This window comes from Triplophysa rosa, linkage group LG7 (assembly GCF_024868665.1).
Source record: "Triplophysa rosa linkage group LG7, Trosa_1v2, whole genome shotgun sequence".
NCBI lineage: Eukaryota > Metazoa > Chordata > Actinopteri > Cypriniformes > Nemacheilidae > Triplophysa > Triplophysa rosa.
This window is the reverse complement of record NC_079896.1, coordinates 15,781,698-15,795,287: the sequence shown is the minus strand read 5'-3', so window position 1 is coordinate 15,795,287 and position 13,590 is coordinate 15,781,698. Positions and strand designations below refer to the sequence as shown.

Sequence of the window (13,590 nt, the reverse complement as noted above, 5' to 3'; positions counted from 1 at the left end):
TATCACAGTAGTTTTCTAAATTTTCAGAACTCAGTTTAAAAGTTTGAAAGGGGGGTACAACATTTATGCCTTATTTAAACAGTCAATAAACACTCAGGGCTACAACTACATAGTAGTTTGTTTCCTACTATAGTAGTCAATGGTGTCCCAGAACTATTTGGTTACAAACATTCTTCCAAATATCTTATTTTGTGTTCAGTGGAACAATAAAATGTATACAGGTCTGAAACAACCTGATGCTGAGGAAATTAATGTCAACTAATATCTGACTGTTTACTCTCAAAATTCTGAGTTAGGAGACTCATCCTCCCATGTGAATTCCCCTCTGCTCTTCTCCATGACTGTGTGGTGTGATGTCAAAATAGGCCTTGAGGGTGTGATGAGGCCTAGTTGTTAAAGCTTCTGATACAAAGGAAGCTGCATTACCACATCACCCTGTGAATGCAGTCCCACCTCTCTGATCGCTTCTAATCCCTGCAGATATACTAACAATTAGCTGGGCCTGTCATCCAGCCCTGCACAGCCCATTCTCTTTGATCACCTCTAGCACTGCACAGGAAGTATAGTAGTTGCAGGCTGAGAAGGGGTACACACACACACACACACACACACACACTGAGGCCTCTTAATTTATTGCTGATTCTTAGTGAAAAGTTTACTATTATAAACATCTGTATGTGTGTCTGATTATCTCATAGTTGTGATATCAAGATTGTTCACTGTGAATACTACAGGTAATGATTTACATTTGAAAACTACAAATGCGTTATGCATTACAATCAACATGTATTACTAACGGACTAATAAATAAAAAATTGTAATTTGGAGTGATTGGTTGACCCCACCCTGTGTCATTACTATCTTCTGCAGAACACATACAAAAAAACTATATTTCAAGAAATGTCACAATGGTTTTGTATCCACACAGCGGAAGTCCTCCGTGAGACATGCGGGACCGGTGTGCGCACAGCTGATTCCCACTATCACTCACGCCACCGGCCCCGCCTCGTTGCCTCACGGCTCTCGTCCCGCCTTCCTCGTTACATACCCCCATCGCCCCTCACAGGCAGGGGGTACCACCGAGACTGTGTTTACTCCCCCCCCCCCCCCGGGGAGCTAGTCTCGGCGTCCGCAGCCCCTGGGGGTATGCACTGACGAGACGAGAGAACGGAGACAGAAGCATCAGGTCCCTTGGAGGCTCTTCCTCGCGGTGCTATGCGGTGGTGCTGGACGTTCGGTGGACGGCCCGATCCTCCTCCGCCTCCTGGCGGTTGGCTTTTCTGGCTGAGGGCAGCCGGCAATGAGTTTCCCGTTCCCTGCTCCTCACCTTTTTCACGGCGGATGGTAGCAGGCTCCGGCCCACGGCAAACGGCCCGAACTCCTCCGCTCCCTCCTCTATGGCCGCCACCCCACCTCGGCCCAGGAGCACGGCAGCGAGCTCTCCGTCCCAGCCCATTCATCTCGCTCCAGCACCACCTCCTCGGGCAGCCGCTGGCGGACGTCCCACGTCCACGCTGCCCGAACTCCTCAGCACCGCGATGCTGCTCAGTGGCGAGGGCTCTTCGACAGCATGTCCCTCCTTCCTCCCGGGTTTCGGCACCAATGTAGCAATGTTCGTATAAAAGGAGGTAGAAGGCGGGAACCGGCGAACATTCAACATTTTTTAATAAAATAAACAAACAATAACACGGAAATAAAAGGCCGGCAGCCACCTCACGGTCGACTGCCGGCCACAAGAACATAAATACAAACTTAACACATGTCCGGGCCCGGTCCTCTCTTCGTAGTCCTGTCGCTCGTCCTCTTATGCTCCCGATCTCCTCCGTGAGACATGTGGGACCGGTGTGCGCACAGCTGATTCCCACTATCACTCACCCCATCTGCCCCGCCTCGTTGCCTCACGGCTCTCGTCTCGCCTTCCTCGTTACAATATTATTTGTTTAGTTTACAAGAATGTTAAAGTCCAGTTCGAGTCCCTATGACAAATTACAGATTAACCCTTGTAATCAAGTTTACTTGTTTATAGTATATATGATATATACTGTATAGGAAAAGGTGCAGCACAATCTTTCAAAAAGGTCTGTCTGTATGCACTCTTAATCTCTTAGACAATGTTGTGTTCTATTTATCAAACTTAATTGAAAACTAAACAAGAGAAGATCACTGAGATAAGAGGTGCGATGCGGCACCACAAAATCTGCCTGTAAAAGATGTTTTAAACAGACCATGAGCCAACTTGGCAAAGCATCTCGCTGGTGTAGTGCGAAAAAAAAGACTCCTGCCAAAGCATGAGCACCTGCCTCTTTGGCCCTTAAAGGTGTCATGAACTGGCCTTGGTTATTGTTTTATACTGGTATATGAGGTCTACTTATGACGTTTGCGTGGTTTTTGCATTACAAATTAATAAGTAATAGGCTATTTTCAACCTGGGTTTTGAGGCCGGCTCGACAAATGCTCGGTTTTAATGGGCATGCTGCATTGAAGACTTGGAAGTAAACACCCACTGCTATGATTGGATAGCAGTTTGCTTAGTAAACTTAGTTGGAGCCGTCTGTGAATTTGGTTAGAGACGTAACGTTAGGTTACACATTAGCTCTACTTGCACGGGATTGGTATTATCAGGGGACCTCATGTGATTTTGAAATTATCTCCCTACATCTGTATTTCATATGGCGCATTCACACGGGATAAGTGAAGCCTGTGATTTTACTAAAAGTTACGGACTTATTTCCCGGATGTGATGGCAAGGCTTTGCATATAGTTTGTATAGACTACAGTTGTATGGTGTTTAATGATATGACCATACCTGTCAGCATTTGAGACCCATGATCGCGAACCAGACAGAAGATCACCGCGATCGCGGGTCTCAAATGTTACGAGAGTTTCCATGATCAATAATCAAACGGGAGACTCCCGGGAGTCCCAGCCAAAACGATAGTGTTGGCAGGTAATTTATGGATATGATCCAAAATAATATGAAAACACTTCAAAACAGCCTCCATTATTCGCAAACGGTGGATAAAACCTTGAAAAATGATATATGAGCCTGCCAAACCACAGAGATGCCGATTCGCACGGGACTAATATTTTCACAGTACCTTGGTGTTAAAATATGATAGGTAATTTGTGGGGGAATTTTTACCTTACAAATTACAAAAATGTCCGATTTGCACGGGATTAAGATCACAGACAACCTCTGCAATTATTACAAATTGACTAGAGGTCCCCAGGTAATACTAATCCATTGCGAATAGGGCTATCAGGGCATATCAAGAGATCTCTAACAAAGCAATAGTGACGCATAGTACAAAAATGTTTTACTCACATATGATTGCTGTGCCATTGCTGTCGGATCCAATATTGACGGCACAGCACTGCTTTTTAATTTTAGTCTCTCCGCAAATCCAGCGTCAACCTGTGTCTTGTTCACAAAGGAATCCGTGGTGAAATGAAGCGAACAAAAACTCAATGTTTAACCCACGTGAGCTAGAACGTCTTTAAAAACTAATTTAAACGACGCATTATTAATGTCGGAATCCAAAGGACGGTTATGCAGCGACTGTGTTCTTCCACAACCAGGCACTGACAGTATTTCACGATCTTTAACGACATTATTATTGCTTGCTCCATCTATCTGGTTCCGTGCAACTTGTTTTACTTCAGTAATGTCATGTGCGAACCAGTGAGCGTGGCTAGAGAAGTAGTTGTTGATATTCTTCTGTGGAGGCGGTGTTCAACCTATCTAGATAGGTGCATTCCAGGACCTGGCGTTCGCTGGGCCTGGTGTCAATGACAGTTGTAATTTCAGTAACAAGGGCGTTTTCAGTTCTGAAACTTACAGGATGTTCGCTTGAATACGATTCCCTCTTAGATAACAAAATCTCGGGTTAAAATTGATGTCTTAATTAATGACTCCTTTATTGCAGAAAAAAAAGTATAATTAAAAGCCCTTTTGTCAAAGCCTGCTCAATCTAACTATTAGTAAAATAATTAATAATAATTTAGCCCTAAGTACAGTAAAAGGACCTTTCACCTGACGACCTGATCTGGGACAACCCCTCATGCTCAGACGCCTTCAGTAGTTCAGTAGCGCATTTCCAGGATACATACCATTCGCGACTGCCAGTAAGTGGTGTTCTCAGCGGAGCAGTGTGCTTGTTTACTTTCTATTGTAATTATTATTATTATAAGCAGAAGTTATAACGATTCTGTTTCTGCCAAGGACTTCCACCCCGGCCAGCAGTTAAACTGACTACTATTGACTACCATAGGAAAATATAATGGTAGTCAAAAGTGCCCCATTACTGTTTGGTGTCCTAAATTCTTCAAAATGTATTTTTTTGTGTTTAACAGAACAAAAAAAAGATAAAGTAATTTTTCCTACTATGGGAGTCAATGGGGGGCAAGATCTGTTTGGTTATAAGCATTCTTCCAAATATCTTTCTCTGTGTTCATCAGAACAAAGAACTTTATACAGATTTGGAACAACTCGAAGGTGAGCAAATGATGACAGAATTTTCATTTTTGGGTGAAGTATCCCTTTAATGCCTTCTTCTGAATTACCTTACTCTACGACCCAATACCTAAGCCTAAAAGTTATAGGTAATAGTTAGTTAATAGCGAGATTTAGTCCCTATTCTAAAGTGACCAACATTAGTTAACTACATTAGCATGACCAAAATACTTATACAACATTTATTCATCTTATAGCTAAATAAGTTATCAAAGCTGTTAACTGTTATCAAAAAGATTAGAAAATCGTCTTTGATCACCGTTTATTATATATTCAATGCATTATGCTTTATCCTCAATAATACAATTGTTCTTCAAAAATGATTCTAATGTTTTGTGTGAGCAGATTAAATATACTGGACAATATTGAGGTATAATTGAACGTAATTTTAAACAATAATGTTGATATGGGATAGTGATTACCAAGAAATCATTAAACTGCACGTCATGTCAAAAAGGTTGCCAACCCCCAGAACTGTTGAATCATTGGCCAGAAATCATCACAGAATTTTGGTTAAATGTCGTTTAACATTTTATTCGAGGCAATACAGTTAGTTCAAAGCAAAAACCTTTCCAGTAAGTTACATCACCTTCACTGCTCCAGTGTATAAGTGCTGTGTATCTGGATTAATTTACCTACCTGCTATGTCCCATATTTGCAGACTAGTCCAGTTTACATAGTCACAAGTGTTTTCATGCACATACTCTGGACCTCATAATTGCAAAGCATTTGCACTACCACTGAGATGCATTGCCTTATTAGCATGAAACATACTCCTGAACAAACTCAAATCTAGAAATGTCAGGAAATTGATAACTTTAAAGCCTGTACTAAATTTGTGAAAGTGTCCGTACTGAGGGTTTTTGCGGCAAACACAATCTCCTCCGCACCCCCATCAACGACAAACAGAAAGGGAGCAAATTCACTGTCTCATCCTTATCCTTCCTGTCGCGCCAAGAAGCTGTACACAGTACACTGCAGATCAAAGCCTTAATTGAAAAATAATTATAGGCAGTTAATCATGGGAGGTGGTGGGATAATTGAAGCAAAAACAAGGTGGTGAGTGGAGGCCCTCCGAATCGTAGCAGAAAGAGGATATTGTGTGAGCTCCCGTCTTTAATAAAGCATCGTCTTCAATCCCCCATTGTTTCCCAGATTAAATTGGAGAGGGCTATTAGCAGAGTTAATTGGCTCTCTAATTTAGATCTGGCCAGTCTCAATGTATAACGGATGCGAGTCGCAGAAGCCTGTGATGTGCTCACTCTGTCACACCATATTGCCAGACCTGATTGGTTAATTGCTCTGGAATGTGCAAAGTTAGTGGCCATCCTTCAATTCCAGAGGATCTTGGCTGTCCTAGAGAAATCTTAACCCAGAGCTGACTATCGCTAAATAGACTCTGTTGTGGAAAAGTAGCTTCAGACTGCGTTTCTTATGGAAAATATGTTTTTTGGTTAACGCACACAAAACATGTGGTATAGGAGTGTGTTTTAAAAAGCCAACCACAACTTAATTCACCTGTGACCTTGTTATGCAAGGGCCTCTGGTTGTGCAGGTCAGTACACTGGGTTCAGCTATCCGTATTTGACAAAAATGTCCTTAATATCTTCCTGGAGCCTTTTCTTGAGAATTTAAGCCAGTTTCACATTATGCACAGATGGGACCATATCAGTTTATACAATCTGCATTCCCACTGTGTTAGAACAAAAATCTATTTCAATGTAATTTGAATACACTGTTTCCTGTATTTTCTGCGAGCACTGCACTGAATGTTCAATTGGCTGCTCTGTGTTGTGTATTAGTGGACACTGTGTATTGAAGCCAGACCCCAAGGCATTCGTCTTAGAGGATTTCAAATCCACTGTCTGTTGGCTGAAAGCAGCAGCCATGGCATTATGGAGCATCAGGATGGACAGAAGATAAAGAACAAGACCACAGAAGAATGGCGAATGAAAGAGATTGAGAGGATCTATGAACTGACTGTTTCAACATTTATTTCTAGTGTGAAATGTGGGTAAAAATCCTAATTGTCCTCTTCTTGACTGGCCCACATTCAGTAAGAAATCCTCAAGGCCTGTTGAGAAGTACAAACAAACTCTTTCCGCTTGGGGCATCAGAGAATGAAAAGCGCATGAAAAGAAACACTCTTATCAGGCTCTGCAAATTCGTGCCCTGCTGTGATACCAGTATCTTACTCTGTTCACACTCCGCCCTCTAGTGGCAACTGGGTTGCAATACCGATTTGCCATCAATCTTGGTTGGCAAGGGAAGTTTTTGAGGATGTAAGCCAGGTAACCATGGGTAAAAGGCTGTAAATGACACCCTATTTGTCACCATTTTCCCTGAAGTCTTTCATCTTGGCCAACACAGCACAGCTCGGCTTCTTTTCTCTGAGACTTCACTAATGGAGGGTCCAAAATGATTGCAGCTGCTCAGGCTATCAGAGCTCACAGGCACAGAGAGAATTTAAAGGGCAAGAAACCTTTATGTCTCTTTGTGAGGATGTAAGCCATTCTAGGTCATGTCAAAAACAGGACAAACAATCGGCAGGCACCTGCTAGTAGCATGAAGGTAGGTTGTGCGTTGCCAGGTGAGAGGAGAGAGGTATGATTCAACATTTAATCTCATTTTGAGATGAATGTGTACTGATAAGAATAACAACGAACCCAACTCTGTTGACAGGGATAAGAGCAGGCAGCCTGGTCATTGTGGGGATGTAGCCTCTGTTCTTTTTTTTTAAGCCAACCTTATAATAATGTTCTAATCAATACATATATTTGTATTTATGTATTATGTATGTCAAAATCAATTGTGTTTCTCAATTGTCACACACAGCAAACATTTGAACTGATTATTTTCTCAGTAGCCACTCTTTTGCATGACTTTTGCGTGTCATTGACTGAAGCTTAAAGGGAGACCAGTAAGTGTTTTAGCAAAATATTGTGTGATACAGCATGTGTAAAAGGTTGATAGACCCATACCGTAATTATCTGTGTCAAAACTGTGTAACAAAAAAAGTAAAAGTATACAAGGAACCTGTAATATTTTGTCAACAGTGTGAGAATAATTTATTGGTGTACATTTTTAAACCAGCCAACATTGCCTGCAGAAAAAAAAGACAAAACATACTACTGTACTGTAATTTCTGTACACAAACCGTTGAAGGAAAACAGAAGGAAAGTTTGCACAAAAGATTGCACTGACAAATCTGGTTCTTTGTACAAGTTCTGTGAACATTAATGTAGAACCCACCAGATGTTGTCATCCATGATATTTATATTTTCCTTTTTTACATAGGCAAAAAGACACATTATGTATCAAATTAAAATAAAGAAATAGATAAAAACTAAAATGTTAAATAAGATGATTACCCACCTATGTAAATGTAATGTAAATGCAAACCAAATTAAGAATCAGAAGTTGTTGTTTTTTCTGTGAATTTTATATATTATTCAGACGAGTGATGACAAATAAAAATAAATATAGTGTAAAAACTATAATGATAGAATAAATAAAAACCTTACTCAAGATTTCCCAAAATGGAAACAATATGACATTTCATGACTCATAAACGTTTGTGTATGCAGTATCGGTCCAAGGCACATTAGTTTCAGTTGGTAATAATACTATCAGTGTTTACATTTGTTGATGTGATAAACTTGTGATACAGCTCCACCCACGATCAGCCAAAAAGGAACCAGTGATTGGTTTCACCATTGAGGCTGTATATTATTATAAGCTTTATGCTGGCAGCTAATGCAACATAAGAGAAAGACAACTCTGAAGAAAATATACTACTTTAGTAGTACCAAGTGTACTACTTTGCATTCCTATAATAATAAATAATACTTGGCATTATATATTTAAATTAATTTCATTACACTAAAACCAAGGTACAGCTAAATGCACATTCACAGCTGAATTCACTTGCGTGGTTCGGTCTTCATACTAAAACTCTATTGAATGAAGAACTGTACACAGAAATTGTACACAAATTAAACCAAAACAACTTCCTTTCTGAAAATTCCCTACAACATTTCCATATCTGAGTTTCGCTATAACGTCATATGGATTTCTGTCCAATCTCCTGTATGCAACAGTTACACTAGTGTCCCACCCATCTGATGACTAGACTCACACAAAGGCATGCAGAAAATATAGCTCTAGTCAAGGTCAAACCTTTGCACAGTATACACTACCACGGCAGGTCAGACAATTGTAGAAACCAAATATCAGTTTGGACTGAGGAAAACAGCAGGACAAATTACAAAGCGTCACCATGTCTGCAACCTTGTGTCAGGTGATGGGGTTTGTGGTCGGTCTGCTGGGGGTGGCAGGGATTATTGCATGCACGGGAATGGATATGTGGAGTACTGAAGACTTGTCCGACAATCCTGTAACAGCCATCAATACTTACGCTGGTCTGTGGAGGTCTTGTGTGCGACAAAGCTCAGGATTCACTGAATGCCGACCATATTTCACCATCCTAGGCCTGCCAGGTACCCTCATTGCTAGACAGAGTAAAACCAGATAGAGACTAAAAAAGAACAAAGGGTAGTTACTGGCATGTTTTAAATTTGCTTATAAAACAAAAAAAATCAATTTAACAGTTAAAAGTGCATATTCTATATAAAACAATTAATCATTACGTCACAAAAAGAAAAAAATTGTATGTGATATTTTTTCCTACAAAGGAAAAACCGCAATTGTGTTAACACTAAAACAAAGATTTTTTATTAAATTATTGATTTAATTTCAATCAAGGTTTTACAGGCACAATTTCTGTTTTCTCGATTTTGAGTATAGTTGAGCCTTATAAATATAAACCATGCATTTACCAATGAAAAACATGGTTACTTAAACTTAAATTAATTGTCTAAGAGATCTGGTTTCTGTAAAAATTCATTTGGGACAAAATGTGAGGTTAGTATTTTTTTTTCTTTGCATAGGGTTGCTTTTATTAAACAACAAATCCGTTTTTGCTAACTATAACTTAAAAAATAATTGATACAAAGTAGTGCACACACTAAAGCTTCTAGCCACACCCGACATGGAAATAATCAACCAATGGCTCAAACTGAGACAAAAGCACATTAAACAAACATAAGATAAGAGTGACTTCCTGTTATTATCCTACTTATTAATGAGCAACTAAACTGGCATTGTGCTCATTACGTTAAAAAAAATAACCGCCACAATGTTTCAGGTACTTGGATTTATGCTGGCTGCCCTTGGTCAGTTTATGATATCATCTTCTACAGCATTGGATAAGTGGAGTATTGAGGACCGTTCTTATACTGTAATAACAAGCGTATATGCTTACTTTGGATTATGGCGTTCATGTGTGGAATCTACGTACGGAACCACAGAGTGTCGACCTTACTTTACTATTTTGGGATTGCCTGGTATGTAATTATGTGTAAATAAATACATAAAAAATGGGGGACTAAATTAAATTTAAAAAAATGTCCAGGCATGTGTACTTTTTGTTACCAGACTATAAAGATTTATATCATGATTTCAATTCAATTTCATTTCGTCAGTTTCCTAATTGCTGTGTTTACATACAATCTCATAATGTGATTAATGTCTTAAATTTTACAATATTAAGCCCTAAAGGCCAAATAGTCAACAAGGTCAACAGTCTTAATTACAATAATAAACATTATTATGTTATTTCAGCCATACTAGAAAGTAATTTTACCTGTCCCACCTTCTGTGGAATAAAGTCTAGGTTACATTACATTAGCTGCTTTCTGTCTAAACGAACAGAAACTTAATGGTTCCTGCAATAATGTGTTGAAATACCCACCATATACTGTACCTCCCTAAAATTAACATCTGCACTAGATAAAACAATTAGCACAGCCTTTTATGCTTAACTTAAACAAGCAAAAAGTTATGCGTCCTAAAGTAAGAAAAAATACTAATTTCATTTTTTAACAACAATTATAAGGAAATTGTTTGTGTTGCTTAAAAATGTATTGCTTTAATGAATGTTTTGCAGATACAACCGTATAATTAAGCAGAAAGTGATTTTTCAGAAATGGAAGGTTCTATCTATCTTTGACTGTTCCAAAAATCTCCATTTACAATTTTCAGAAAATGTTGATATTGTACATATAGATTACATTTAAGTGTCTGTCTTTTTCATGTATGAAAGAGATTTGTTCCCTTTGCTATATGAAATGCAAAATTTTGAAACTCAATTTCTCAAAACTATGCTCAGATTACAGATAGAACTTTATAATTCCAAAGAGACGATTTATTTAGCTTTTCTCACATTTTTCATTGTTGCAAAGCAACTTTACATTCATTATGAAATATAAATAATAATAAAATAAAACAATAGTAATACATGAATAAAAAAAAAAAAAAAAAACAGTATACGGTATTAAAATAAATGGTATTATTGCAAGTTTTTCTTGTACATTGCTTAAAGGGATAGTTCACCCAAAAATGAAAATTCTGTCATGAATTTACTCGCGCTCCAGTTGTTCCAAACCTGTATCAATTTCTTTGTTTGGTTGAACACAGATAAAGATATTTGGACGAATGCTTGAATGCTTGTAACAAACAATTCTTGGACCCCATTGATTGCCATAGGAAAAAATGACAATGGTAGTCAAAAGTAAAAAAACTGTCCTACATTCTTAAAAATATCTTCTTTTGTCTTCAACATAATAAAAAAATATAAAGTAATTTTTCCTACTATGGTAATCAATGGGGTCCAAGAACTGTTATAAGCATTCTTCCAGATTTTTTGTGTTCATCAGAACAAAGATAAAGATTTGTAACAATTCGAAGGTGAGTAGATGATGACAGCATTTTTATTTTGGGGTGAACTATCCCTTTAACTGCTATAAATACTACACTCTTAAAAATAAAGGTGCTTCACGATGCCATAGAAGAACCTTTTTTTTGTCAAAATGGTTTCATAAAGAACCTTTAACCTCTGAAGAACCTTTCTGTTTCACCAAAGGTTCTTTGTGGCAAAAAAGGTTTCTTCAGATTATAAAAAGGTATAATGGTTGTTTAAAAAACCTTTGACTGAATGGTTCTTTGTGGAACCAGAAATGGAATCGTGCATGAAAGGTTCTTCACATCAATGCCATTGAAGAACCTTTCATGCTCAAGATCCACAGAGGGGCTTTTATGTGGCTGAAAACGCCTGTTACAGGCGCTTGAACTGCGTTTTTTTTTTTTAATCGGAGGTGCGTTGGTTAGGGGCTGTGTCCACCGAAGCGTTTCTGCCGGCATACTGCGTGTTTTTTCAATTGTTTTCAATGGAAACGCTGCGTTTTTTGAAAACGCGAGCAGCTGGCGTTTTTTTTACGCTCAGCATTGGCACTCTGCGTTTTTCCCCCACTCAGCGCCGGAGTTTGACCAGGCGCCCACAGTTAAAAAATGCTTGGATTGTTAGAAACTAAATTGTTTCGTTTTTTTATTTCATTTAAGCATATTATTTATTATAAAAACTGGAAACTTAAAATGATAATATACCAGAACAATAATACCAAAACATACGAATAGAATGTAAGTTAAATGCACAAGTTAAATGTAAGATGTTTATGTTTATGGAGTATAAACCCCAACGAGATTATTATTAAGGTTTACATATATATGTATATTGTGTTATGTATAATTATGTATATTGTATATTTGTCCATTTTTAATTGTTTTAAAATAAATAGATAAAGGTTACTTTACCTAAAAGTAAAACATTATGTGTTCTTTATTATTTATTATTCATCAAATATATCTAGACTTTCTTTCTTTTATCATCCTCAGTCCCCCTTCACTTTTATTGTGTGGGAAAAAAAGAGCAGCATCAACATAAAGTTCCATAGTGTTTTTATGCCATGTGGACCTTGGTGGGTGAAATGCAGTGATATAGACATGTACAGTCACAGTTGTTACTTTATGTACTTTATCACAATTCAAGTGCAGTATTTTGTAATCAGAACCAGTTAAAAAATGAGAATTTAATTATTTATATAAGATCTTAAGACTAATACCCATGTATAATATCATTGGACTGCTGATGTCTAACACGTGTCCTCTTATGTGTTTCTGCCACAGGTCTTTTTCAAGCCGTGAGGGCACTTATGATTGTGGGAATTGTTCTTGGAGTCATTGCCACTATGATTGGCATTTTTGCCCTAAAATGTCTGAAAATAGGTAATATGGAGGACAATGTAAAGGCAACTATGACACTGACTACAGGGATTATGTTTGCTCTGTCTGGTAAAACTTTTTTAAATACTGTATTTTCATGCATTAAAAAAAAATCATGTCAAACTATTATCCCTTTTAACTGTAATTCTTTTCTTTTTCCAGGAATCTGTGCTATAGCCGGAGTGTCTATCTTTGCAAATCTCATTGTTACTAACTTTATGATGACTACATGGAGCTCAAGTGCAAGTGGACCTGGAGGTTTCGGTAATTCTGGATTTATAGGATCACCTCTGACTCCAAGGTAAGATGACCATTTCATTCAATAAAATCTAAATAAAATCATTCAATAAAAGTTTTATTCTATACCAAAGCATATCAACTACATGCCTCATCTTTTGTGTTTTTTAGATACACTTTTGGCTCTGCCTTGTTTGTAGGTTGGGTGGGCGGAGGTCTCTTGGTCGTGGGTGGGGTTTTGATGTGTGTTGCTTGTCGCTCCATGATGCCTGAGAAACAGCGGTAAGCTAAAACAGGCTATAAACATTGATTAACATCCAAGATAATTTAAAAAGACAAACTATAAAACAATATTAAATTATTCTTGCATTGGATTGATAAAAGCTTGCATTTTACTTTTCCAGATACGAGACTGCAGCTTATAAAGCAGCAACCTACAGGTCAGAGGGAAAATCCAAAAACTACAACGACTCCTACAGAGCTCAGAGTACAGTAGCAGCCCCCAACCAAAAATATGATTATGTGTGAAGGTCGAATTTAAAAAAGCCAATGTTATATATCTACCGCAGGTTCAGTACTTGTCAGTGAAATTAAAATAATTAAGATCAGTATAGTTTGTTTTGAAGTATTGTGAAAATGACATTTGTCCTCATCTTTAAAAT

At 38.1% G+C, this 13,590-nt stretch overlaps 1 protein-coding gene across 1 annotated transcript; it reads left to right on the top strand.

Moving 5' to 3' along the window:
• Positions 1 to 8,776: 8,776 nt before the first annotated feature.
• LOC130556370 (claudin-18-like) lies at positions 8,777 to 13,577 on the top strand. The gene is made up of 5 exons (XM_057337302.1): positions 8,777 to 9,012; positions 12,596 to 12,760; positions 12,854 to 12,992; positions 13,100 to 13,210; positions 13,333 to 13,577. Exons 1-5 carry the CDS (start codon positions 8,793 to 8,795, stop codon positions 13,454 to 13,456), a joined length of 759 nt encoding a protein of 252 aa, XP_057193285.1. The 5' UTR covers positions 8,777 to 8,792; the 3' UTR covers positions 13,457 to 13,577.
• The last annotated feature ends 13 nt before the right edge of the window (positions 13,578 to 13,590 follow it).

Coding starts and splice junctions, on each gene's coding strand:
- LOC130556370 (XM_057337302.1), top strand. CDS start 8,793: ATGTCTGCAACCTTGTGTCAGGTGATGGGGTTTGTGGTCGGTCTGCTG. Junction 12,761..12,853: donor GATTATGTTTGCTCTGTCTG/GTAAAACTTTTT, acceptor TTCTTTTTCCAG/GAATCTGTGCTATAGCCGGA. Junction 12,993..13,099: donor GGATCACCTCTGACTCCAAG/GTAAGATGACCA, acceptor TGTGTTTTTTAG/ATACACTTTTGGCTCTGCCT.